This window comes from Amblyomma maculatum, chromosome 3, assembly GCF_055883805.1.
Source record: "Amblyomma maculatum isolate TAMU_Amacu chromosome 3, ASM5588380v1, whole genome shotgun sequence".
In the NCBI taxonomy this organism is placed as follows: domain Eukaryota; kingdom Metazoa; phylum Arthropoda; class Arachnida; order Ixodida; family Ixodidae; genus Amblyomma; species Amblyomma maculatum.
Genome location: NC_139346.1, coordinates 200,540,983 through 200,568,676, shown reverse-complemented (window position 1 = coordinate 200,568,676; position 27,694 = coordinate 200,540,983). Strand labels below are relative to the sequence as shown.

General features: G+C 45.0%; 2 protein-coding genes and 1 pseudogene across 2 annotated transcripts; 1 reads left to right on the top strand and 2 right to left on the bottom strand.

The window, feature by feature from the left end:
- Positions 1 to 2: 2 nt before the first annotated feature.
- LOC146197416 (cyclin-L1-like) lies at positions 3 to 26,357 on the bottom strand. The gene is made up of 12 exons (XM_084599231.1): positions 26,095 to 26,357; positions 25,360 to 25,434; positions 24,918 to 25,027; positions 23,781 to 23,901; positions 22,632 to 22,696; positions 18,297 to 18,396; positions 18,085 to 18,186; positions 14,811 to 14,952; positions 8,911 to 8,998; positions 8,043 to 8,273; positions 2,593 to 2,878; positions 3 to 130 (listed from the first exon to the last, which is right to left on the bottom strand). Exons 1-11 carry the CDS (start codon positions 26,305 to 26,307, stop codon positions 2,596 to 2,598), a joined length of 1,530 nt encoding a protein of 509 aa, XP_084455357.1. The 5' UTR covers positions 26,308 to 26,357; the 3' UTR covers positions 3 to 130; positions 2,593 to 2,595.
- On the bottom strand, positions 18,399 to 21,530 carry LOC146197417 (uncharacterized). Its single transcript, XM_084599232.1, has 2 exons — positions 19,018 to 21,530; positions 18,399 to 18,799 (listed from the first exon to the last, which is right to left on the bottom strand). The coding sequence occupies exons 1-2, from the start codon at positions 19,097 to 19,099 to the stop codon at positions 18,471 to 18,473; spliced, it is 411 nt and encodes a 136-aa protein (XP_084455358.1). The 5' UTR covers positions 19,100 to 21,530; the 3' UTR covers positions 18,399 to 18,470.
- LOC146197418 (uncharacterized) lies at positions 19,796 to 20,612 on the top strand (annotated as a pseudogene).
- Positions 26,358 to 27,694: the final 1,337 nt, after the last annotated feature.

Here is a 27,694-nt window from a genome sequence, read left to right as displayed (position 1 = left end):
TGTTTTCATTTCATTAGTTTTTTTTTGCATGATTTTATGTACACATTTCCATTCACTCTTCCAAGCATCCATCGACATGGTTATTTACAGGTGACGAAGCCACTCCTCGCTGCAGCTCCAGGTGGGTTTCCTGAAAAGTGGCAAACACAGAAAGGGTACCTTAGCTGACCCACTAGTGCACCATTTCTGTCTCCCTCTTTGCACAGTCAATCAACCAGCCTTCTACTTTCCAAGTGTGCATCAAATCATTTACTCCAAATATATACACAGTGCAGTTCTTGGCTGAACTTGACTCGCGGTAATCCACAATTTAATTGGCCAGCCTTTTGCAACGGTTTTGTCTTTTTTTATTTGCACAATAAAGTACTTGCTTAACAAAGTTTAGTGTATAGCTGCTTTTTATAAGCCACTGTATATTGTCAGCGCGTTCACATAGGTGTATTTTATGCAAAGAAGCAGATTATTGTTCCCCAAACTGTCAAATTAACTTTACTGTGCCTTCACAATATGCACCAGCTGCACACCACCATATAAACCTGCGGATTAGCTTGCTCATTATTATATGCAAGCAATTTTCAGCCCAAATTTGCAGTTATTAGAAGGAAGATGCGCTAGTATCTAGCAAAGAGAAAAGGCACAACATCTACAGACGCATTAGCAACAAAAAAAATTTAGAATATACACATTTTGAAGATCAATGACTCAGGAACACTAAAATAAACTATGCAGCGCCCTTCAGCTAAAAAAAAAAAAGCTACAGGTGGAAAACCCCACTTTTTGTGCTGTGTGGAGAAGCAGTTCCTTGTTTTCTAGAGGAACCAAACCAAAACTACTGCAAATTGGCTGTAAAGGCCGGGTATACATGTTGGACATGCAGCGGACCTTCAGGAATACGGTCAAACCACATGGATGTCAAAGCTCACTAGTGAATAGCTGGCGCCATTTTCGGGTAATTATCACCACTCAAAACTGTCGGATAACAGCCAACAATATGATTCAATATTTTACCTTCTCGAAGTCTTTTGATCATAAAAATTTTATGTTAATGCTGTGGCAGGTTATTTTTTTATTCTCAAGTACAGCTGCCACGCCCTGTTTCGCAACAACACATTAGTTCTCAAAAAGGTCCATCAGAAATCAATGTCGCCAGGCAGGAAAATTTAAACTGGTTACAAGTGTAGTGCCTAGACTAACTACTGGGACTGGGTGGCACTAGGTGCAGGAGAAACGACTCCAACATGTCAAAATTGCGATTTAAAGCAAAGGGCCAGCAGTTACTGCCACCAGATGGCTACTCTGCCAGAGCATCGACCCATAATTTTAAAAAAATGTAGGAATATATATCAGAAGGGACTCTCAAAAGAAAGTACAGCTGATGACAATCGTGAATGCCCAAACTCCAACGATACTTCCAGGGTGCACATGCTGCATACGAGGTGCGATATGTGAGCAGACAACACAATGCCCAGACATGCCAGATAGTAATGCCCACGCCAGAAGTTGCGCATGATTATAAAACTGAGGGGCCACAACAGGGCTGGAAGCAGGCTCGAGCGTTTTGGAGCAGGAAGTATTTTAGAGCATTCCAATTATGGTATGAATGTGTTTCCAGGGTCAAATACCTTTAATAATTGCTATGTCCTTTTCCTCACATACAAATCAGCATCTACAGTTGACAGGCACGTGTTCGACACATGATCAAACCTTTATATTGCCATGCTGCTCGCCTCTGCCACTCCTCCTGACCCATGCAATGCATGCACCATGCGGTCCTGGTGACTCCCTCACACAAAATTGCAATGCAGCAGCTTTGCTTGAGACAAAAATAAGACATTTTTAGGGTAGCCAAGAGAGCGTGCAGAAAAAGGACGCTGCTGTGAACTTCAGCAGTGCATGAAGTTCTTTCAACATCTTGAACTCCACTCCAAAGGCACCGTGAAGAACAATCTCCTTATCACCACATCAACATGGCACTTCCGAATGTTACGTTTGAGCGCTTTGTTTCTGCAGATGACAACTTGGCTGTGGCACCATCACACCCTAACTGATTGACCAAGAAACTGGTGATCACAATTCCTGTAGATGATGCCATAACAGCAAAACCTGAAAAGCGAGCTCTAAACAGCGCAAGGCCATTAATATGGCCGACATCCAGGAAGCACTGCATTTCATTGATTTTGTCGAGAATTTTGTCTCAAATACGGTCAAGCGCCACTGAAGACCCATTCTTCCAATAAATCTGTGTGCCAAAATGGTACAAAAGGTGAGATCTCGGACAAACGCTCTTAATCCAAAAATTTGAGTTCTGGCACCTACATGCAGTCATCCCTCTTTGGCTCGACTTTATTTGCAGCTTTGTTTGCAGGAATATGCGTGCATAATTTTAAAGTGAATATAAGATATAACAAACAAATCATTCAAACGAAATTCAACTACCGTTAATGAGATTTCTTGATAACATGCACGCCTAGCACATCAATAAAAAAAAAAAAAAAAAAAAAACATTGAAATAGGGCTTGGTAAATAGTTACACAATGTGGTCGGGAGCCTCCAACTGCATACAAAAATAAGAGCAGTACAGCACATCATTACCTTTCACCTCCGGGCTGTGATGGTTGTGCGATGGTTGCGGTTCTCCCGTGAGCGCTCCTTTTTAGACGACGATGACCGGTGATGGCGGTGATTGTGTTCACTGTGGCCAGAGGGTGATGACTTGTGGCGTGATGTCCGGTGGCTGCTTCCCGAACTCTTTTTACTGCTGTGCCTATGCGATGGAGAGCGGCTGCGGGAACGTGATGACGCGCTACGCTTGCGCTTGTGAGAGGCGTGCCGTTTGGAATTGGAGCTCTCTTTCGATCGCCCGTCCTCCAGCTTGGACCTGCACAGTATACAAACTGGGTGTAAGCTCAATAGCAAGCTAGGTGCGCTTTGGGTTACTAAGTGACTGGGCCCAAATGCCTACGAAGCCTATGCACACCATATGGTCACTAGGAAAGCATAACAAGTGAAAAATATGGCTCTGACACGCACTATGTTGCAGCTTTGCAGTTCCAAAGATATTCCTTCATGTTTGCCACTACAGGTAGACTGAAGGCTCAATTACAGCTTGGTGTGTACTAACAGCATTTGCCATTTGCTTCTGAAAGGCTATGATTGGAATTGATGGGGCTAAACACCTGTGGAGTGGTGCCAAATGTTGCACACACAAGCAAAGCACAAGCAAATGAGCCCTAGCACTGCCATCAAAGTTGTGCATTTTTTTTCTTCACAGCACAGTACAACCTTGATTTATTGAAAATCCCAGGTAAATGAAAAAGTTTCTGCAGTCCCACAATTTCTAATGTAAATCTGATTGGATAATTCAAAAGAATATGCTTGCGCCAGTGCAGTCTGAACGTCTGGGGTGCAATGCAGGAACAGATGGCCAAGAGCATTTTGGAGTATGCAGGCGAAAATTCTATCCGGAGCAGCTTTCTCACAAAGACTCTAAAGAGTGAAGGTAAGAGACTTAAGGGGGGACATGGGTCTTGAGCAAAATTTTCTTAATATTTGTCCTGTCAGTATGAAATTTGCAGGGTTTATGTAAATTCTTGTGCTGGTTTCAAATATGTTGTTAGTTTTCTTCTACATAAATTTGCTGAGTAGTTACAGCAACTTTGCTGTTCCAGACTTGCGGGAAGCTTGTAAAAATATCTACTGAAGGGAAATTGCTAAAATGCACATGGATCTGTTCTTGAATGTCTAAGGAACGCAATAAAACAAGTTTTGTGCTCCTGCCTTACTACAAGCCAAAGTTATGGAAGTTTTAAGTTTCAGCTTCACAAGTGCAACCACCCCCTTTCTACATCTTCATATGTTTAAAAATTTTTCATGCAGTTGAGACCTTGTATAATAGCTTTATTGTGTTCCTTTAACACTCACGAGCCAGTAAAAATAAAAATCATTACAATCTAAGGAGTAGGAGAGCCACAATGCCACCCGCAAAATAGAAGGGTAGGCAAAATTTTCATTTTGAGAAAAATGGAAAAAACGAATTGCAATGTCAAACACTAATTTAATCAAACAAAAACTGTAGAAATGCAGGCCACTGTGGCCTAGAAGGCTCCTGGACAGTAATCTGCATTGGGTTTGCCCTTCTGCTTTCGTTTTGCTGCAGTCTGAAAAGCTGCAGAGGAAGCACGCTTCCTCTCTGCTCTCAGACATTCACTGGTGCAATGCACACGTTTACAATTTAAAATGGCTATAAACCTCCAGGAATGTGGTCTCTTTGCTTTCCAACGTCCAAGTGTCGCCTCTTTCATTTTGATTTGCAGTTGCAGCACATTCAGTTGTCACTTTTTCGTTTCGTTTTTTTTTTTTTTTTTTTTCGTACGTCGTTTTGCTACGTCCTCGCATCAAGACCGTGGTGAGGAACGTTTATTGCGGAAAAGAAATGTAATTTGGAGCTGTTTGCTGCTTCCCGGTGCTCTGCATTGCACTGGAAGCAAGTGAATTCCCTAAGGACTATGAACGAGGTCCGATCGGCGCAAACGCGCGGCGAGCTCTACGAAGACGACGTGTCCCGCAGTTTACGCATTGGAGAATAAGTTTGACGGCGATTCCTTATCCCCGTTCACTTTTTTAAATGCCAATATCGCCGCCGTATGTTTTACGCTTCGCCAATCTCGGCAAACTGTTTAGATCTGACGATCGTGAACTCCGCATCGCCAAGCGGACTGTCCGCCGCGCTGCCGTCATCGTTACGAACACAATCCGTCTACCGCTTCGTTGCTGGAGTTGGCGCGAGTTCAAGCTCTTCCTGTTTTGAGCTTATCTTTCTGCTCATCTGCGGCCAGCGTTATCACTGTCGCGGCGGGTGCGACCGCTGGCAGTAGCAGTCCCCCGTGCTGGGGAACACGCTAGGCCTACTTCAGGCTCGTACACACGATCGTTCGGCGCACGATTTCCGTCGGCCTGAGCGCGCACAGCCGGGGCAGGGCATCACTTGAGATGATTAAACTATTTTTTTTACTTTTTTCACAAATTCTTGCCATGAACGCACCTCGCGGTTCGAAACCAAGCGCGGCCGGCGTCACGTCTCCGCCGTCTCCCCGCGGCTCGGGCGCGCCGAGCAGACGCCGTCAGCCAGCTCCACCAATGCGGGGACGCCTTATCGTCACGTGCACCCCGAAAGCCAATGGGATTGCAAATGCCACGTTTTCTTTTTTTGCTATTCTTTATGCGACCAATGGGCGAATGTAAACAGCAGAAGCGGCAATTTGAAGACGAAAGGCGGCTCTTTCGAATGAGACCAAGATGGCTACGGTGCCGCGCACAAAATGGGAGCTACGCCTCGCGGAAAATGGTTGTTTCGGGGGTCGTTTTCGGCCCAAATTTGGGCGACATCGATTATATAAATTGGCATTGTGACTAAAATACCGACCCTAGAGATGAAAAACTTAGCAGATAGGTAGATAAAGAGCTACTGATTTCGCAAATCACATTTTCTAAAAAGTGATTTTTTCGCGATTTTTTGGTCCGCAAGACCCGTGTCCCCCCTTAAAAAAAAAAACAAAAAAAAAGAAACTGGTCTCTAATTTTTTTTTTTTTCTTTTATGAAGTTACTATGAAAGCTTCAAGGTTTGGTGTTCAAAAACACGCTTCCTCTGTTGTATCTTGCCTGCTTGGGTACCACAAACTATAACTGGCCATTTTGCTCCTTTTCTGAAGCACGCTTTCAGGCAGCCAACTGGCCTGCCTCGATTGCAAAAAGAATCTGCAATGCAAAGCAACCAGTTTCCTGTGGAAACAATAGCAGTCCGACCAACAGCAGGAGTAGGCAGCTGCCTTCCACGATTGGTCTAGCAGCGTGCAGTGGCGCGACTATGTGCGCTCTTTTTGTCGTCCGAGACTACCTAACCATAGAAATTCATACAGTCACCTTTTTTCAGGCCCATTTGACGATTACTTTTGGTTAATTCGAACATTTTTCTCTACGGGGGGACATGGGTCCTAAACTAATTTTGTTATTTACCAACCAAATTTGATGAAACTTTAAAGGAATGTTGTTGTTTTTTTTTTTCTGCTAATTTCAAATATGTAAACGTTTTCCCTCTGGTCAAATTATTTCGAGAGCTATTAGGAATGTATTAAAAAATTACTGTTTTTGTCTGCTCAAACAAGAGGGGGAAAAATGCTCATCAGAAATTAATACTGTAATTTGTGAGGAATGCGAAGCTGGAAGCAGTTTTCAAATTGAGCAGCTTTTTGAACTTTGCACTCACAGCCATGGCAACTATATAAGAATTTCAAGATAAAATTTTAAAAAATTTAAAGGTTAAAATAAAAAATGTGCTTTTAACACTGCGTGCATAACACTTTCAGCTTCACAATACAAGAAATATAGCTGCAGCTACTCTAGTCGCTAAGATATCCTGAGGAAACTTGAAGTTCAACACAAAAGAGTTTTGAAAAAGTCAAAAACAGCACCAAAGTAATTTGTATGATTGAAAGTAAGAAATATTTGCACAATTACATTTGCAAAAGCATAAGCACCAGGCAAAGTCTCTCTCTCATAGGAAACTGCAATGGTTCCTGCATTGCTCACACTCAGTGTGGCATACATCTTGATAACAGACTGCGTGCACTTGTGTTTTTCGGTTGCATGACTGGCAGCTTGTTTTTCCACATAAGCCTGCTGCGTTCACGCTGGCTAACTTTCAGTTCTGAAAATAAATAATTAAAAGCTGTTTCGCGATTGCCAGTAGCCTGCATCACATGCGTCGCGAAAACGTTCACGACGAAAGGGTTCTGTTTTTTTTTTTTTAGTGCCCGCGACACACGATCAACTGATGACGTCTCATCGCAGCCTCCGCGCAAAAAATGCAATTTCAACGCAAGTCTGTATTACCACTTGTCTACAATACATTTCAGAGCATTAGAACACAGTTTGCAGACCGCAAGTGACTAAGTAAATAGTTCACGAAATTTAAATTCACAACGAAGAACGAAGTTCCGCTGGATGGCCGGGTAGCGACACCAGCAGTGTCAGCGAGAAATTAATTCTTCCTGCCCGTTGCTACATTTGAAGCCTGCTGTTCTATCTTGTCCGCCACAGTCTTTTGCTGTTTTTCAGTTTCTCTGGGCGGCAGAAACACCGTATCGTAGTGTACGCAGCTGCCGCCGGAGTGACTTCAGCCGCAGGGCACGTTAGGCCTACCTCACAGGGTTAAACGCTACAGTCAACAGATGCAAGTTTGTCATCTTGTGTTTATCGTGATATCTTCGTCGTGAAGTTTTTCAATTCGTAAACGCTTCGCTTTCTTACCAAACTTACTCCTGGGGTGAAATTTCACTGCTGGTCAATGCACCTTGTACAGCTTCTATCACAACACAGAAACAAAATGGCAAACTGCCTCTCGAAATGGGCTGCAACCGAGCACATCGTGCAGACGAAAGAGGCCTATTCAGCCAATTGGGTGGCGTCCTCACATCATGTGCCCCAAGTAATGAATAGTATTGCGCATGATGTTTTTTTTGTTCTCTGTTAATAAATGGGCGAGGCGGCAGCAGGAATTCGAAGAGGGAAAGGTGCTCTTTCAATCGAGACCAAGATGGCTTCAATAGCATACATGGAACAGGAGCTTAACGGCGCGGAAGAATTGCCATTTTGGCATCGATTTCTGTTGAAATTCGGTCAACAGTCACACTACAAATTGTTCTTGCTGGCAAAATACTGAACTTGGAACTGTTAAATTTCACAGACAGGTGCAGAACTGGCTGCAGACTTCGAAAATAATGTTCTCGAAAAATAGATTTTTTTGGTGATATTTAGGATCCAAGACCCGTGTACCCATTCAGGTTTACTTTATATGAGGGTTTTTATGGTATTTTCATACATCAGACCAATAATGTCAAACAAGGCATCCCTTACCACCCCACTTAATGGTGCAAAGCAACCTTAAATCAGCACGTGGCAAGAGTTTTAAAATTTTCTCCGCAATATTTTTTTTTATGGTTGGCCAAAAAACTGCTAGTGCACTATTGTGACCATTAGCACTAACCTGACAGGTGAGCTCAACCCTGAGCCAGATTCCTTGTAGCTGCGAGGTGGGGTGCGCCCTCGGACAGGTTGGGGAGCTGTGAGAGTGGGAGGGCTGCCTCCATTGCTGGAAGAGCTGGAGTGACCCTGGCGAGAGGTCTCCTTACGGCTCCGCACAGGGGATGGTGATGACGGACTTGCCTTCCGCTTGGCCCCTATTCCGGGAATGTAGTTGGAGGCAGTGCGGTCCACCCTGCATGGGTAGCACAAAGGACATGTTCACTTCCAATACACATTCCAAGCCATAGCCCCAATAGCACAAAAACAAACTTGTTTACTTAGCCTCTGCTCTCTACTCATGGTGCATTCATATCGTCAGCACCCCCAACACCACGCACCAAGGCTAGAGAATTTACAGCAAGCATATCGCATGTTCCTATCCAATTGAATTTTTTTTCCTCCACCACACAAAACTGGAAGCTCACAATACTGATATCGAGTTACCTTTGGTTCCTTGAGTGCTGGTTAACTCCCCAAACACCTAAAGCCACGCTGCCTCAACCCCAGCCTTTCTTTCACGAATTAATTTGGAATAATTTGGAGCCAATCACAATCAGGAATAAAACCCATGACACACAAGTTCCTCACATTTTCAGAAATGTCTTGGAATCCTTCTTCCTTATGAGATTAGAAACAGATCCCTTGCTCTAGATTAAAACATGCTCAACAAGCTTTTGGTAGGGATTTGCAACATAAACACAGCTTACATTCGTGACTCTGCACTGGCAAGACAAACAGCAGTAAGTAAATTGCACATTCTTGGTCGACTGTTCTGCTTTCTTGTCGACAAGGTTCACCAGCGATGGGGAATCGGAGCCACTGCCACATACCTGGGACTTCGCTCAACTGCAGTCTTGACCTCCTCCTTCTTTTTCGTCGCCGTCGTATCTTGGGTAGGTGATAATCTAGTAGGAGAGTCTGCAAAAGAGAAGGCAATTTTACAGGTACGAAGCATGGAAACATGCTGACAAACATATCACACCCAATAAAGAGAGGTGTTGCAAGTCTGGACCATGCATTCTGTTCGCCGGCAATTTCATTCTTTCGAGGGCAATTATATTGATGGTAAATGATGCACTGACATCGAAAGCCAAACAGAACCCACTTCAATGCGTTACTGTTGTTTGGTGCTTCAAAAATTTGCAAATACGTTTTTCTTCAAAGTGTCAAAACTGCATTTTTGACATATTCTGCATTTGGGAGGAGCAATATCTATAGTTCTGTATCAGCTATTCCTATGATTCCTTTTTTGGCTAGGAAGATAAACCCATCGGCTGTGCAATAATATTAACTCTAAAAGACTGGCTGTTTAAGAAAATTTTAAGAATAAATAATTTGTCCAAGTTGCCAAAACAAGCTTTTTCTGTTTCAAGTTTGAAGAGCTCTTTCTTCCAAATTATCCTACAATATTCATGTATGCTTATTGCACTCCTTGGTGACTCTAGATCATTTAGAAATAGAAATCTTCTACACAAGGTCTTATGTTTAATTACCAAGGCTCCTCCAAACAAACGACATGCTTTCTTTGCTGTATCAAAAACTATTTGCTGTAAAAGAAAAATGATTGCAGTTTTGAAATCAGAATACTAAAATGCACAAACATTCAAAGTTTGGTGTTAATCTATTCATAAATAGAAAAATTCAGTTTAAGAGCTGGGTGCCCCCTTAAAAGTAATGAAAAATGTCGCAGTTTTCTGCACCTGATCAACTCACCCAAATATAAGATATTTTATTTCCTTTCTGCTGTAAGGATACCTGTGCTTCATTCAGTATGGGATTCCCAAAACTTGCATTCCCTCAAATGCACGCTAAATGAAACAAAATCCCCTTCTGCCACTCTTCTTTAATGATCTACACAGGCAACCCTAATAAGTGAAGTTGAAAATGTCTCACAGACATTATCTGTTCCAATAAAAGCAATTTTAAAACAAAAGGAGAAAGTGCACTTTTCACTCATAAAAATGAACCACTGGCTGAATGTGAATAATGCAAACTGGAGCTAAGTATATATACATGAACAATTGAGCTCCAACAAGCTTTTTATATATCAAATAGAACTTCCACGTGAAAATCCCATGCAGAGTATATATCACAACTATTTGCATTTATTAAACTCGTGCTCAGCGGAGCATTTGACATATCAAACAGCATACCATACGCCAGTATGCAGCACTTCTCCGAACGGCACTATCAAGATTACTTTTTCCATTGTTCAGTCTCGTATTCATGTGTCACGTAGAAAAGCTAGCAAACAAAACATCACTTATGTGGTGAACCAAAGCTAACCACCAAAGAGTAGCACAGCCAACCGAGCCGAAGGAGCTGCGAAAACTTTATTCCGTCTCATGGGAGATGGATTGTTCTTTGTTTGGCTAGGTGGTGCTGAGGGGTGAATGAGGAAGTTTGTTTTTTTCAGCAGAAAATTTTAAGACAGTTTTGTGCGATGTATGGCCCCAAATCAAAGGTACAAAAGCCCATCTCCTTCAATTTCCCGCCAGTAAATGGGAAGCACTGTTGTCGATCCTTCTTTGTGTTAGAAAATGCATCATGTGACCGGCCAGTATTACCCCAAGCCTTTTCGGATATTTTAGATTTTCCAGTGTCAAGCGCCAATGCTGAGAGAGCATTCTCAAAACTGCTGTCAACACCAAGAAGCACAATGGCAAGGCTGATGTACGTATCTATAACAATCAAATGGAAATATTATTTACTCCAAGCTCAATAAAAAAGTACTTTTCACCGATAACCGCCACATTTTAGTTTGGACCATGCAACTAGCCGAAAAACGATCTAAAAAACTACAATATGTATGCCAAAAAAAAAACAACCGCTAAATTTTCAAAAATATAAACATTGGAAAGTACACAGCCTATGCATATGGTATCTGGCCGAGACCTCCTATAGTAGGCAATGGGTTAAGGGGGGACATGGGTCTTGAGCAAAATTTTCTTAATATTTGTCCTGTCAGTATGAAATTTGCAGGGTTTATATAAATTCTTGTGCTGGTTTCAAATATGTTGTTAGTTTTCTTCTACATAAATTTGCTGAGTAGTTACAGCAACTTTGCTGTTCCAGACTTGCGGGAAGCTTGCAAAAATATCTACTGAAGGGAAATTGCTAAAATGCACATGGATCTGTTCCTGAATGTCTAAGGAACACAATAAAACAAGTTTTGTGCTCCTGCCTTACTACAAGCCAAAGTTATGGAAGTTTTAAGTTTCAGCTTCACAAGTGCGACCACCCCCTTTCTACATCTTCTTATGTTTAAAAATTTTTCATGCAGTTGAGACCTTGTATAATAGCTTTATTGTGTTCCTTTAACACTCACGAGCCAGTAAAAAAAAAAATCATTACAATCTAACGAGTAGGAGAGCCACAATGCCATTCGCAAAATAGAAGGGTAGGCAAAATTTTCATTTTGAGAAAAATGGAAAAAACGAATTGCATATGTCAAACACTAATTTAATCAAACAAAAACTGTAGAAATGCAGGCCACTGTGGCCTAGAAGGCTCCTGGACAGTAATCTGCATTGGGTTTGCCCTTCTGCTTTCGTTTTGCTGCAGTCTGAAAAGCTGCAGAGGAAGCACGCTTCCTCTCTGCTCTCACACTGCGGTGCAGATCTTTTTCGGCTGCTCTCTGGCTGCTTTTTTCATTTTGATTTAGCTGAAGCTCTTTTAAAATGTGTGAGTTGGCTTTATGGTTTCCCTCATTGAACCGCATTATTGCTTCTGCGACAGCTGTCTCCACAGCAAACAACGACGCATTTTTGTCTTTTGGAACAAGACTCCATATCAAGGAGTGCAAAGCCTCATTTGCATTCTGAGTTTTGTTCCTTTGGCAACGTTGTAAAAGAGCCCTGTCAGCCAAACGCTGATACAGTGGCAACAGTGCGGTGCTGACACACTCGGGCAGCTTGTACTTATGTTTTGGTGGTTGCTCATTTTTTGCCACGGCAGCGTTATGCTTGCACCATGAATCTTCACCACTGGGGCAGAGACTGTGGTTGGGCCTGTCATCTGTTGAAGTAATGTGGTGGTAGGTAGCCATCACAGCTGAATGCATGGCCTCTAGATTGCCTGCATGAGATTTGAGAGCCCAACTATAGTAGCTAGATAACTTGGTGATCAAATCACCAGTCAGCCGTCCCTTGCCACTGATGCGCTCCCCATCAGAGTTCTGCTTGTGCACCAAGTTACGAAGCGCAGTGCCCATACGCTTTTGTATGTGATTAATGCAGTCCTCTTTATGAACATCAATAAATCCGTACACCTTGGCCTCCCTGACGGCGTTGTAGGAGCGGCTGTCGCCATCGCACAACATTGTTGTGTACCTGAGGTCATGGAGGGAGAGAGATCGCTGGAAAAGGATCAGTGCTGCTTCAGCCTCCATTTGACCTGCCTTACTGTCTGTGTTCTTCTGGCAGACATGGCGAGTTTTCCATTCCGTGTATTCTGGGCTGTCAGAATGTGGCGCACACTCACAGCCCAAGCAAAAATTTGACAAAACTACATAGTCAAGCACGTAGCCCGAAAACAGTTCAATGGCTGTAGCCACCCCTATGTGGGAGGTATGGCCTCTTGTGTGCCACGTGCCATCAAAACAAATGGCAATGTTACCTGGGCTGCTGAAGGCCAGCTCTTTATATAAGTCTTTCACGGCTGTGGCACACACAGACAAGTTCTTTTTGCAAGCTGCTGTTGCTGCTGGTTGCATCTTTGTTTTCAGGTAATGCTGAAAAGTCTTATTGTGCAGACCTCTATGCGAGATAGCTATGCCAGCAAAGATGTCATTAAGTGCCGTTTGTCCATTCCCAGTGCTCTGCATAGCACGCGCCGCTAGCAGGTTAATTTCGAAGGGTTTGCAGTTCGCCTTGCTTTCGGCTCGACGCGAGCTCCACACCGACGCGACTTCGTCACAGTTGGCACATTTCAATTTGAGCTTGACGGCCACACCGTATTCGCGCACGTCTCTTTCAATGTGCACTGCACCGCGGCACACAAGGCACGAAGTAAGCTCCAAAAGGTTGTTCACCAAATCCAAATCGACGATAGTGTACGCCGTGGGCGACGAACTCGGTGCCTCATGCTCGGTGGTCAGCAATTTCATTTTGCGCTCCGTCGCCGATACAGACGACAATTCCGCAGTTTTTGCTTCATCCCGTCGCCGCAAATCTTCGCGCTCGGCACTTGTCATGTACTTCGCATCGATCCTGACGCGGTCCGAGCGGCTGCCTCCGCTGTCTGAAGCCGACGCACTGGGGATTGCTCCACGGACTGCCGCCTCGCCCGCCGTTCCGCGTTGCGTCGATGTCGTCGTGGAAGCTTCGTCGGCTTCGTACCGCCGCCGCAGATCTCCGCAATCGGCACTTGTGCATGTTGCGTCGATCCTCGCGCGGTCCGTGCAGCTGCCTCCGCTGTCGGAAACTGACGCGCCGGGCACCACCGCAAAGTCGACCGTGTCGTCCGCCGCTGCGCGTTGCATCGATTTCGTCGTTGAAGCTTCGTTGGTGTCCCACTGCCGCAGATCTCCGCAATCGGCACTCGATTGTTGCAATCGGCATGTTGCATCGATTCTTACGTGGTCCGAGCGGCTGCCTCCGCTGTTCGCAGCTGACGCGCCAGGCACCGCCGCAGCGGCGTCCGTCTCGCCCGCCGTTGCACGTTGTGTCCACGTCGTACTTTCCTTTGCGGTGCGAGTGGCCGCGGCCACCGTCCTTGATGACAGTGATGTCTCATTGCGCTCCGCAGCACGTTTTTTTCGTTTTTTTCCAAACTTATGCACGGTAGCGAACTTCCGACGATCGTTAGGCATAGCGCAAGCAGGCGAAACTCAGAATGGCGCGGCCCGTACGCGGCGGTTTTCATCACGTGATGGCTGAGGGCCAATAGGAGAGCGCGACTGTGTGTTCGTTTTTGCTTTGTATCTTCCATGTGGGGTCGCTTTGGCGGCTGATGTTTGGCGGGAAAGCACGCCCAAGGAACGCTCTTTCGAACGAGACCAAGATGGCTGCGCTCCGACTAGTTGTTTTAGAATTATGGGCGATGCAAAATGGGTTATTTCCCGGACTTTTTCGGGGGTGTTCACAAGTTTTTGCCTTATAAAATCGCGCTTATTTAATAAACTAGGGCACTATTAGTCTCAATTTTTTGCAGGTAGGTGCGGAAGAGCGAGAAGAATTCAAAGAGAATAAAATTGAAAAATCGACTTTTTCGCGATTTTTTCGTCTCCAAGACCCGTGTCCCCCCTTAATTCCAAAGCACCATCTGCCGTGGCTCTAATACGAAAGGTAGCGATCATATGAGCATCCCCTTTGAAGCAGGGAGGTGCACCCTATAAAGTAATAATGCCAATCTTTGAAGAATACCACTTCGCACTTGCCCATCTGCTTCTCCACATTGGACATGGCCATCTGCTCCCGGGACCCATCAAATTGCAAAGGCTTCTCCATTTTTAAATAACAGTGGTTTATGTTCACCAGGTAATTTCACCTACATTTAATTCTCATTGTGGCTTTGTTCTGCTATTCTCCTTTCGGGTCTTTCTGCAAAAACTGCACACACTTCTTTCTCTCTCTTTTTTTTTCTATAGCCAGGGTTAACTCACAGCCTACCCAATAACATGTCACTTTAGTGCAGTTAACCATGTAACAAGAGGTGTTTCGCTGCAATGTGCACGAGTTGCAGCAAGCGGGGAACAGACAAGAAGAGAGAACAATGGCAAGCTACTTACTGTTTCTGGAACTTGGCGAGAAGCTGGCACCATTGCCAAGGATAGGTGTAGTGATCCCCGATGCCATCTTGGCCCGCAGCTTGGCTTCCAGGTGCGCCTTCTTGAGTTCATCAATCTTCTTCTCCAAAGCATCGGCATCAGGCTGATGAAGCACAAGGCAAAATCACAAAATCAGCAGTGGAAGGTTAAGGGGATGGAAGGTGAAATTTTCTTAGTTTTCGGGGTAGAGCAATGAAATTTGGCACACTTATTGGAAAGTGCACTGAATGAATAAATACAAAATTTCACTAACATAGCTCAGGTTGTTCAGACACCATAAATTTTTATATGCATCATTATGATACCAAACTTTCAGAAAGCCTGGCATGACAAAAAAAACACGGTAGGAGCCTGCAGTTGCTTTTAAAATTCAGCCATAGGAACAGCTCATGCAGTGAAATTCCTCGAACCTTTTTATCGGCATGACTTTTTTTTACACATAACATTACATCCATGCTTGCTCATTTTCACCATTCCAAAATAAATAAAATGTAAGAAATTGAGAGCATATTTTAAAATATGGGAATGTCACTGCATAAAGAATTTACCAAGGAATATAATGCGACAAAACACGTGAAAATCCATCAAGCCATTGTCGTGCTACGCTTTCTGCAAGCAGGACAGTCGGGTCAAAAAGCACTTTTGAGAAAACTGACATTAAACTTGCACAGCCACTTTTTGTCTATCAAAACGCCTCTAGGTTGAAATACTAGATTGCTACGCAGCACGCTTCCTTCTGGGTTGTTTCCGAGGGCACAGAATACAGTTCCAGGCACCTGAATGGTGCGAATCCAGTTAGGCAAACATTATTTATTTAAAATACACCTCAAAGGGTCCAGGAGTGGGGTATTACATGAGGGATAACGGCATAAAATCAAAGTTTTACATTAGTTATCAAACATAAATTGCCGTAAACCTGACAGCGCAAAACTTGTCATCACGAAAACGGAAGTTTCCCCGTATCAGACTGCATCGCGATGCCGCGGCCAGTTGATGGAGCCGGGACCTCAGATTCACTGCTGGAAATAAATTCCGGGCGCAGGTACTACGGATTGGTGCTATTCCGGTTACACATATGTTCGGCATCATACTCGAGAGCTCGCGCCGCAACAGCGTCACCCGCCGTCGCGGAAACGGACCTTGCCCCATGTCGGCACTGCACCGTGACGTTGGTTGACAGCGCCATGTCTTCGGGTTCACTTCCTAGCATTGATTCCAAGGGCGGGTCGGCCTTCCGCAACTTATATCCATGATCTTCACCGAGTGCCCGTGTAGCTATGCGATTTGCATCAGTTGGCAGTTTGTCCGTGCGTCTGGAGACTTGCGTTCGTTGGAGCCGTACTGCGTCGAAACAAAGTGCGATATCCTTGCTGCTTTCACCACCACTTCCGTTTCTTTGCCTTTTGAACGGACCACAGGGTGCGCTGATACTTTTAGAGAAGCATTGATGCCGAGTGCCGACCCTCCCTTTGTCCGATTTATTTGCCACCCACCGCTTTTTTTTTCTTCTGGACAGCAGGCTTGCGTTTGCGCTTTCCGCACGCATACTTCGTCCTATACTTCCGCACCGTGCACCGCTGCATCGCTGGCAAACATATGAAGCCTAGCGCAACAGTGGAGGTGACAAAAAATGCATAACGGCAGCCACGGATTCACAAACTACCGAGCAGTTGACAAAAGCGTGTGCGAATGAGGCAGGAGCAGACGCCACAAGCAATGGCGCACTTTCCAGCAGCAGAGAGCCCGCTGTGCGCCACGTGACTGGTGCAAACAAACAGCGCCTAAAAGTGGCTCTGTGAGGCCTTCGCATTTTTGACGTTCATGCATTTATTTTAATCGTAGACATGCGGCTCCGATAGGAGGAGTCCTGCGGTGAAACAAGCTTTCCAGTGGTACCAAAATTTTTGCAGTCTGCGCTACGGGCACGGAGTTATTGCGCTCGAAAATAGACCATTTTCCCTGACATTTCGGGCAGTTTTTTGCTACCAGCGGTCACAAAAAGAATTGTTAGGCTCGCTTAGAGGCTGTTTTCAGCGGAACGTTTTTGCAATGTGATTTTTGAAAGGCCTTTTAGGTTGAGTCTGATCTTTTCTAAAATTTGGTGAATTGTTTCCCCTTAACCTTCCTTCCGGAATTTCCCTACGGTGCAGTTCAGATGTTGACCAAAAAGTGAAACAGACTAAGTGCATTTCATTTCTTCAAACATTTCCTCTCACACTATCTTGGCACCAACGCCCTTTACAGATATGTTTTCATGACAACTAAAACCTAGTCAAGGATCCCGAAATAAAGCCCATGCACCAAACAGACTAGAAGACCATGTGATGTGCAGAACCAGCATATAGGCTGGAAAGGCCATTCCGTTCCCATGCAATCCTGTGCAGAGCAGACAACTTGCAAACTATTCCAGGATGTCACTTTCCAACACTCAACTAAATGTAGCCGGCCCATTTCCAACCTACGAAAAACCATGAAAGTGCAATTTGCTGACTGCGACTGTTCAAATGGAACAAAGCATTTAAAGACTGCCCTGAAGCCGCCCAGCCCAGTAACGGTGAGGCAGCTGTTGACGACAGCTACGGACACAGATAATGATAGTGTGCGTTTTACTGAACACTGATCTGCGTATTAGGTGTCCCTATCATTGCAGAAGATTAGAGACTGTAGAGCCATACAATCTGAAAATTCGGTCACAAAGCGGAAGCCTCCTGGGCAAATCAGGAGGGTTGCCAGGTAAGAGCCACTATTTTAATTTGACAAAAGCAGTTGTTGGGCGAGTTAGTGTTTTCAATGATCCATACCTACAGCGAAGGAGACTGGACGGTGTCGTATCCCTCCTTCATCTTTGTCCCGTCTTCTGCGCTGTGGTTATGGACCACTATTTTAAACCATAGCTGCCACACCACCAGGGCAAATTTAAAGTCAATTCAGTGAAACAAGCATTGAATGTGTAACTAGCTTGCCTACAACTCGCCAAAAAATACTGATTACTAAACCCATCTGGTGTAAGAGGCCCCAATGCAAGAAATTTAAAGACACAGTCCCCAATTCGAGTGAGCCTACGTAGCAACACAAGCATACTTTCGTGGCTTATCCAGCAATGCAGCAGCAATGACCCAGCAGCTGCTCCAACCAACCTATCCCCCAAAGGATCAGCTGGAGTATGCAGATCCTTAAGCTTGGCAGGGTTTGAGCAAAACTTCATAATCCACTACACATACAAGTGAATCCTTACCTTTCTGGTGTAGATGCTAAGTACCCTCCGACAGGTGTCCTGAATGTCCTCCTCGCTGACACCGAATACCGCAAACCAAGGAGGGCTGGTGGGGAGTGGGATCTGGAACAAACGCAACACCTCTCAAACAAACTTTCGAAGGCAAAGGGCCCATGCTCAAATAAGCAATCATTGCCTCGTTAAAGGTAAAAGAGCAAAGAAGCCAGCCTCACCTGCAGCAACCGTGCGCTAAGGTAAATGCAGGCGCAGGCTATCGTCTCAGGACTGTACCGCACAAAGATGTCAGTGCGTAGGCTGTCATTCATGTAGTTCCTGCATATGGCAAAAACATGAAGATGGGGAGGATCATAAGTAAAAAGGGATCAAGAGCTGCTCTTGGCATCACCTCACAACAAGGGAACACTGGGTGCCTGCAAAAGAGGGTGTACCGAGAAGGAGCTCTTGATAAATGCTTCGATCGAGGTCTCACTTCCTGTTTTGCCTAGAGATGGTTCTAAGAGGCAGACACTGCCGTTCTTACAGATTTGTCCAGAGGGAACAGGGCAACGATACCAGCACGCTGCAAAAACAAAGAAGGAGCCGCTGAGATGGTCACCCACCTTTCGAGCTTGCACATCACAAACAAACGCCAAACGAGACGACGATGACGGTGCTTCGGTCACAGTGCACGAGTGTCCAGCGCCGAGGCCCCAGTCCGTTCGGTCAGTCCGTTGGGCTAAGTCAAAGGCCAAGTCCGATCAGTCAGTTCCGTCAGGCTAAGCCAAAGGAAGACTTGCATCAACACCACCACAGATTTCTACCCTTAGGTCCCCCTGGAGCACACTGCAAAAGTTGCTGCCCACACCACCCAGCAAGCTCTTCCCGTGCTTCAAGTAGAGCGCCCACCCAGAAACCCATCCCATGCTTCCCTAAAAAAGGGGAGTGCGTGCATACCTGGAGAGCCAGATGGGGACTCTCCTGTCAGCACGATTTCCTTTGTGTTGTCGCACCTGCACCACTTGCCATTGCCAAGCATGCCAGTGGCACTCAAAGTCCATCCAACAGTCCAGCGGTGACGGTAGCGACATCAAAGGGTCCAACGCCCGATGGCCACGAACTGTCCATGCACAACCTCGTCGAGGAGAGGGCGCGCGCCAGATGGAAAGAGGCACAGCAGGTGGCATCACAAAACATTGCGTGGCCCGCTCCTTTGCACCACCACATAGGGGGCCAGCAAAGGGAGGGGGCCACGATTGAAGAAAGGGCGCCTAGTTTTCTCTTCTCACGTGCAGTCAGTATTCCGGTGTGGCTGACACCGGCACCAAGAGTGCACGGCTAGCAGGATGGGGCGTTCGCGAACACGCACAGAGCAGCACATCGTAGTGACCTTTCCGGAATGCTTCCCCAAGGGAAGCTTCCCAGAAGGCAATATAAAGCGTTCCAAATCCACTGCGGCAACAGAATTCCTTCAGTGTGCGGGCTACTTTCTCTTCGTGAGCGCCCCATTCACCACAATGCTCTGAGCAAACACATGGGCTTCCAATCCTGCCAAATCTCAGCCACATACATCACTTCGCCAATGTTCGAATACACGCCAAGACAGACAACAAACAACTCAATGTGCCAACCACGTTACCTCCGCAATGCAATGTCCAAAGTCGATATGACTGACAAACTCCAACTGATAGCCAACCATGACACACAATGTGCTTACAATCTGAAATGCTAGCCAATGCCCCTAACTAGGTAAGCTATCTGAGAGCAACACAGATAAGAATGCCAATTAGCCCCGCATATCACTACTTCATAAAAGCATTTACAGCTACTGTGTGAAAACAAACCAATGTATTTCTCAAAATTATTAATCCAGACTGGCATTCTCATACCCATTTTCTCAACACTATATCCTACTTAACTCTTTCGCTACCGCGCCTATTCAAATCGATCAATCTGATCGACGGTTCAAATTCTCGCGTGCGAGTACACTTGCGCGGTTTGCTGGCACCTAGCGCCATCTAGGCTAGAAAGTGAGAACCAAACGAAGTGATCCGCCATGTTTTGTTAGGTTTTCGCTTTTCGGCGCTTTTCCCTGCACCGTTTCGGATTGCCGAGCGAGCACTTCAAGCATGGTGCCCTCACTGCGTACGGACGCTCCTAGAAATGATAGTGTTTCTCGTCAATAAAGCGCTTCAGGAGCTGATTTCGCGGATGCAGTCAGCAGTAGCGAGCCAGAAGAAGATGTGGACACATCAGACTTCAGCACCGATGAAGAGGATGCGTCAAGCCAAGCCGGAACATCCAGCGGGTGTGTCAGCTCTATGTGCGGCGCATATTTCGATTACTAATAAATAGTTATAAGCAGCAGAGCATTTGCTCGCAGCTATATTATTTATTTTCAGGGTTACAACGTCATACGGACATCATTCCTTGCAGCAGCTGTGAAGCACGTGCAGTTTTTTCCTAAATGAAACCCAGGAGTTGAAATTGGCGGCGCTAACTTTTTTTTTTTTTTTTTTGCTGAGAGAACAGTTTTCAGCAATACCTTCTAAAAATTGTGTCATATTTTTATGACATAATTAGTTACAAAATATATATAGCTTCAAATTTTTCCCCACTTGATATTTTTAAAGCTTTGCTCTTTTTTCAATAAGACTGATGTCCTCGCTGTATAGATTTTTTAATTATAAATATTTCTGTACTAATTTGTGTAATAAATATATATGCACATTTATGATATTGAATAGAACATTCTTTTAGCTACATTTTGATAGAAAACAATGTAAATAAGGCATTAGTGTCTAGTCGGCAAAAAATATATCCTTCCACCTAGTTAAAAAAAAACCTTTTCCCGTGGTAGCGAAAGAGTTAAGCGAATTTATATCAGATTCCTTGTTCTCAAGCTAACAACACAATGGAGCTCCTTAGCAAGAACTATTGGGCATGCGACAAAAACTCTCAAGAGCCAGAAACTGCAAACAATGAAATGAAGTGAGGACCATGGAAAAGTCCTTTACAAAGGAGGTCTCTTTAGGTATTTGCAATGTTTAACTCTTCCCACCATACTAGAATAACTTTTTAAGCAAGGGCTGCTATCACTGCTGCCTATAAGGGCAGTTTGTGAGACAGACACACACTGGTGGGAGGCGGCACTAGGCACAAGAAGAAGGGAAGGTTGAGTCGCAAAGAGCAACAAACAAGAGTGAGGAGGAGGAGGACGCTTTAGCGGCAGTGGTAGTAGCAGAGAGGCCAACAAACGCACACCAGGCACAGGGGCGACTGGCCCGAATGTGAGGGTTGGGGGCCCGGTCCACTGGCCGTGTGTCCTGCCCGGACGGGGAGGAGGAGGAAGCACCACCCGCGCTGTGTGTGTGCCAGGCATTCTCTCTCTCTTCCCAGGGTTGGGCACGATGCTGGCAGGGTGGCTCAGGTATCGCACCTACTTACCACCTCAGTCAGCTCACCTAAGCTCTGTTAGGTGAAAACCCAGAAGTCACCCCATTAATCACGTGAGTACCCACAGCGGGCCGCGGCGCACATGCACAACACACACATACACACACTGAGATGTACAAAACAATAAAAAGGAAGAAAACATGTCACATTTTCTTTACAGCTCTAATTTTTTGCTGAATGCACAAAAGAAGACAAGAGTCATAACAGTCATATATATATATATATTTTTTTTTTTTTTTTGCACAAGAAGAGGACAGCAAGAATGCCCAGAATCTCATTTTATCACTCTTAACAGTGTAGTAAAACACACAATTCCTTTTCTTTCCCTTTGCTACATGGACAATGCAAACACTCCTGGCAGAATAAATTAAAAAAAAGCCACAAATCCTTAACAACCTTGAGTGCACACCTATAGATGCAATAGGCACAAAAATTGAAGTCCAGCTGCTAAGGTCACGAGTGACGACATTGAAATAAAAACACTCCTCACAGCATGCAACTCACATCAATCGTATGGCAACCACAGCAAATTAAAACTAATTAAGCAAACTGCGTAAACAAACTGATGCAGTATGCTGCCCAGGTACATTTAATGCTGGTTACAAATTAACAGCATTAAGCTTTTGTCCTAAAGCACTGAAAGACAGTACAACAGCTCCCTAGTAGGCAAACAGAGCAGCAGCATCTGACGCTCACTACAGTAATGTTGCTTACCTAGCTTTTATTCAGGAAGGCCCACTCAATGAGGGAAGCACACACGCAAAGTGAGAGCTCGAACGCTTGCAGCACGCCTTCTCAGTACACTTCAAAGCCGTGAAATGTGCACGAGCACGTGACAGCCATAATCGGGCGCACTGCGCGCACACCCCTTCAAGCTGACCACCTCTCCAGACTTGGCTGCCTGGGGTAACCACCCCGAAAAGCAGGCCGGCCATCGAAGAGGCCATTTCTCTTTTCTGCCTCTTTTCTGTCCAATCGCACTCGGGGGCCACATTTCACGGCTTTCTCCTCTGCCATAACACATCAGGTAGAGACGGCACACTCAAGAGCAAAGAAAGGCTTTTGAAAAAAAAAAAAAGGCACTCAACAAAAAGGAAGAGATGTGAGATGCTTACCATGATGACTGCATCAACTTCGTATTCTTCTCACACTCCAACACTTGTAACAACGTGACAATTATCTGAAACATCCCAAACAAACGAGTTATAGACCGCTGCAGAGCCGCTGGCGAGGGCTTCAACCGCATGTTTTCACCACGGGGAATGGGCTTCTCTGGGAACCTGTCAATGCACCTACCATGTTTATCTACACTTAAGTGCCTCTTCCAACACAATTTGCCCCCTCTACTGGAAGCATAAGCAAGTATCCACCAAAAAAAATAACATTACAAGCTCTGTTTCATAAGGTGCACTTCCATATATGACAATACACACCTAGCCGATGAGCCCCCAACAGCAGTGCCCTTCGAATCTCACCCTAGATGCCCTAAGCACAGCAATATGTTTCAAGGGCAAGGTATTTAAGTTCACTATTCTGCCCCAGCAAACTTTATGATGCTGGATGCTGCAACAATTAACAGTCATCATGGGGTAGTTCACCAGTCTTCAAAATTTTACAGCCAGAAAATGAACCCCAGAATCAGGCCAGAACAGCATAACCCACTCCTGATCAGTCGGCAAGCTTAATTATAGTTAAACATGGTAAGCGAGAAATGCAAGCTACTAAACAAAATATTGGGGAGACACAGACACACACACAGAAGCCAGGGAAGATCGGAAAGAGCAGGATGCAGAAAGCGAGTCGGCCTCACACACGCTGACAAAGCTGAATCAGCATACCGCCGTCCTCACACAACTCGTGGATGCCTTCGTGTTTGAACCCGCAGGCCGGCGAATTCCTATAGCAAGGGTAGAAGACAAGCCCCAAACGGCCCCTGCCACTTTTTGCTCCAGCCACTAGGGCTCAATGGGCAGGGCCCACTAACCGTGACTTGCCTGCCTCATGAGAGAAGATGGCAGCTTAGCACAAGAAAAGCTTTAAATTAAAGGCAGGAGGGAGTAATGCAGTAATCTTGCAGAAACACAATGCCAGAATTGGACCTTTTCTCTTAATAAGAAATGCATGTAAACTGCTGTTCTAAAAATGCTGTTCTTGTTCTGACCAGTCAGAACTGAAAAGCAATGCAGACAATCAAGCCCACAAAGCGTACCATTAAGTTAAATATATACTTGGAGGACTGCTATGCAAACACAAGTCGGTCTCACCTTGTGCGGGTGCTTGACATGGACACAGAAGCCAAGTTCCTTAAGCACCCTTCTCTCGGCTTTTATGACTTGGTTCTTGAGGTTAATGTAGTTCTGGTCTAGAATTAGTGGTTGGATGGTTCTGTTGAGAAAAAAAGCCAACCATTTGAGAAACTGCGCTGAATTACTAACCACTTGTCAGCTGAAAGGCATGCTACGTGGTATTCAGTCTGATTGGTTTAGATGGTTTATAGGGCATGATGTCCCAAACAACTCAGGCTATGAGGGATGCAACAGAAGAGAAAAATTTGATCACTTATGGCCCTTGAGGCCCGTTCACACTCGCAGCGGTCGCGCGGCCGTTTTGGTCGAAAAGCGACAGTCGCAAATGGTCGCATCGGTCGAAAAGTGACTGCCGCGGGCCGGTCGGGCACTGCTCGATTTCCAGTCGCGCGACTGCTGGTCGCAAACCGTTAAACCAATCAGCAGCTCAGCTGACTAAGTTTGCTTTACTCAATGTAGTGAACAGTCAAGCCAGACATGATGTGGAAAGCAACCCGCGAGTCGCATTCGCAAGTGTGAACATCGGTTGCTCTCTGGTCGCATGCGACTGCCTGTCGCGCGTCCTTCGCAAGTCGCAAGTGTGAATAGACCTTTACCGTGTGCTAACATGGGTGCCACAGGCATATCCTGAATGCCTTTCCCATTAGTACAATGTTAAATGACACTCAGTGACCATGCAAGTTCCCCAGTCAAAATTTTCTACCCAGCAGATTAAAGGGGTAGGAAATTTTACAAACCACTAAAACCAACATGAAAAATCAGCTTACTCACTTCAATGCTGCTATATGATGTGGTAATATATGACGTTCAACCGCCACTCACTCAGCAATCAGTGCCACAGCACACAGTGCTCAGTGTTTTTACTTTTCCGCACTCGCACTTATCCCTGCTGCTTCTTTAAATTCCTTATTTTCCCCCGTCTATGTCATTGTGCAAAAGAAACTAGTGGAGCAAGATGGTACCAAAGTACATCTGTTCCAGGCAAAAGCTCGAATTCCTAGATACTTTTACATTTTACTTCATCCCTTGAAACGCTTCACAATTATGTAATCTTAGACAGCACGTGTATTCATACTAGCATCAATGGTAACTCACTTTGCACTCTTCATTTGCTTGATGTGATGAAAGACGTTTATCACGTCTCTGACTCTTCGAGGCGCTTCTTCAATCTTTGACGCAAGAGTTATGCACGCCATGGCCACAATCTGGTAAATAAAAATAAAGAATCTCAGAACAGCGGCAAGCATTCTAGAGGAAAGCAAATGGAAACTCGCAACGAAGTCACTAAGTATAGCGTTTTATTAGGAGACACTTGGTTAGAACCAAGATACTTTGTTGGGCGAGTTATTAAACATCCATTATTAATTTAAACAGCGCGAATCGGAAGCCACAGTACAAGCACTGTACAGCGCTTGTACTGTGGCTTCCTTTTATCTTGTCCTGTGTCTTTCGATTCGCGCTGTTTAAATTAATAATGGACTTGGTTAGAAGACAATAAGCGCACAAATAAAAAAAAAATTGCACACTCGTATCTTACCTCCATGCTATGGCGGACGAACGACTTTGAAAAATAGAACCTATGGAATAGCACTTGACCGGTCGCCATTGCAACCTGGAAAAAAAAAAAAAAAAGTCGCGCTAAAGGCTCACTATCTTACTGCGCTAGCGCAAAACGCGTAGAGCTAGATATCAGAGTAGCACCTACAGCAACAAAATTCGCAGCGAATATAAGACGTGAGAAAGGCAATGCGTGGATCTGAAACGCGACTGCAATTGCAAACCAATCGTTTTCCAGCCGCACATCAGCGTTAACTCGCCAACAGCAGATTGCAGCACAGCTGTTGACAGGAAATCCTCGGGCCAACGTCCTAACGGAAGAGGCACGGCCGCCCGCCGCACTGCAACAGCCTCCATTGGCACGACGGTCCCATTCAGGAATGTTCCACGAATAATTACCACAATAGGGCACACACAACACGCAGTCCTCGTGATCGAAGCCAAGAAAATGCGACAGTACAAACCACGCTGAGACAAGAGATCACAGCTCACCACGCCCGCCCGCCCAGGGATCCCTACGTCTTTAGCACAAGGAAAACAGCGAGCCGCTGGCATTGAGATGTCGCAGTACCACGAACCGTTAGGCTTACCAGAAACTCAGCGGATAACAAAGTTTAACGATGCTCAACAGGTGAAACATGTTTCTTAGCAGTAACTACTTTAAGCCGAGTTTACAAAACACGGTATGCGGGCAAGGAAAAGGAAACACTGTTACCTGAGGTAGCCGCAGCAGCTTCCCGGACGTTTGAATGAGCTCACATCCCAGTATACGCAGGTCCGTCTCGCTGTTAGAGTCCAATCCATCCACAATTGAGGGAGTTGAGAGCAACCTTTCTGACGGCAATATGCAATTCTCTAGGAGCAAAATAACTTTACCGTGCTTCGGTTTAACACCGTCCACATTATTTTGCGAACCCATAACCGCCATCTTCTGCAACACAGCCGATCCGACCGATCACTGCGATGACGGTCGTTACATATCACTCCGCCGGCACCTACTCGTACAGAGCTTTTGTCAATTTTGTCGACACTTAGTTGTAACCTCAACACCAAACCGACATGTATATGTTATTAAAGCTTGCTTCCTAGGCACTATACTTTTTAATTAAAACAAAATTTTAGGTAAACGGACGGAACTAATTTCTTTAGAGTCACAAAGACGCGGCAGTGCAACGGTCCTGTGACGTCCTTCGTCTTGCATTTCCATTCCGCCTAGAAACGTTTCCGTAACGTTCTGCGCTCCGTTCCGCCGTTTCGCAACGTTTGGCCTGCCCCAGCTTGGGGGTAGATAAAACGGAAGATTTCTGTACTAAACGCTTGGGGGTCCCTAGAAGTGTTGTTGCATGTATGAAAAGAAACATAGATTTTTGTGAAGTAGGACACAAGTGGGCAGTCCTTCGTATTGCTTCCGCAGTTTGCATGGATATAATGAAACTAAATTTCAAGAGGTCAGTAATACGTGCACTGGACAAACTGCACTGATAACAAATTTCTGAGTTCACTTCTTTCAAACAGATCAGGTGGAAAACTTACTTTTATTATTTTTATTTTTTACGTGGCATCGCCTAGTCAGCCGAGTAGCGTGGCACGGCGCTTTTGACTACACTTGTTAAAAGCAAGCAAAGCGTTAATCGGGCATGATATAGATGTTGACAAAAATTGAAGAAAATGGCCAAAGGCAGAAGCATACTAAAACCTTTTTTCGACGCTGCTTGACTTTAATGTGCATTCATATGTATGGCCATCGTGCACATGTTCCCACAATCATGCAGACAGATCAACTCAATGAATAGTATAGTGATTTTGTTGTCACTCATCGAGCCAAATGCAAAGGATCAGTAATTACCACTCTATACTGGACTTCATTTTGAAAATCTGATTACAATTGACTTTAATGTCCATTGATATCTCGCACATAAGGCCCACATAGTGCTGAAGTATTGAATCAACTTTGGTATGGACATTGTGCACATGTTCCTACAAAATCTGTCTAGATATAATAATGGTTAAAGAATGAATGCAGTTAGATCTATTCAAATAATAGAATTAGCACAGCGATTTTGTTCTCGCATTCTCATCCAAATGCAGAGTCAGTTACTGCCGCCAATGTGCATGTTCATGTAAATGTGTGCTTAACTTCACAACTGCATCTGTTCATAGCAGTGAACAAAAGCAGAGGCTGCGTGTATGGTAATGTTCACAAATAAAGCAATCGTAAAATCATATATCTTATTTTGCAGGCTACTTAGCCCATATAGCTTCAAAGAGCAACTAATTGGACAAGCCTATGAAGGGAACAGAAATGAGGCAGTTGG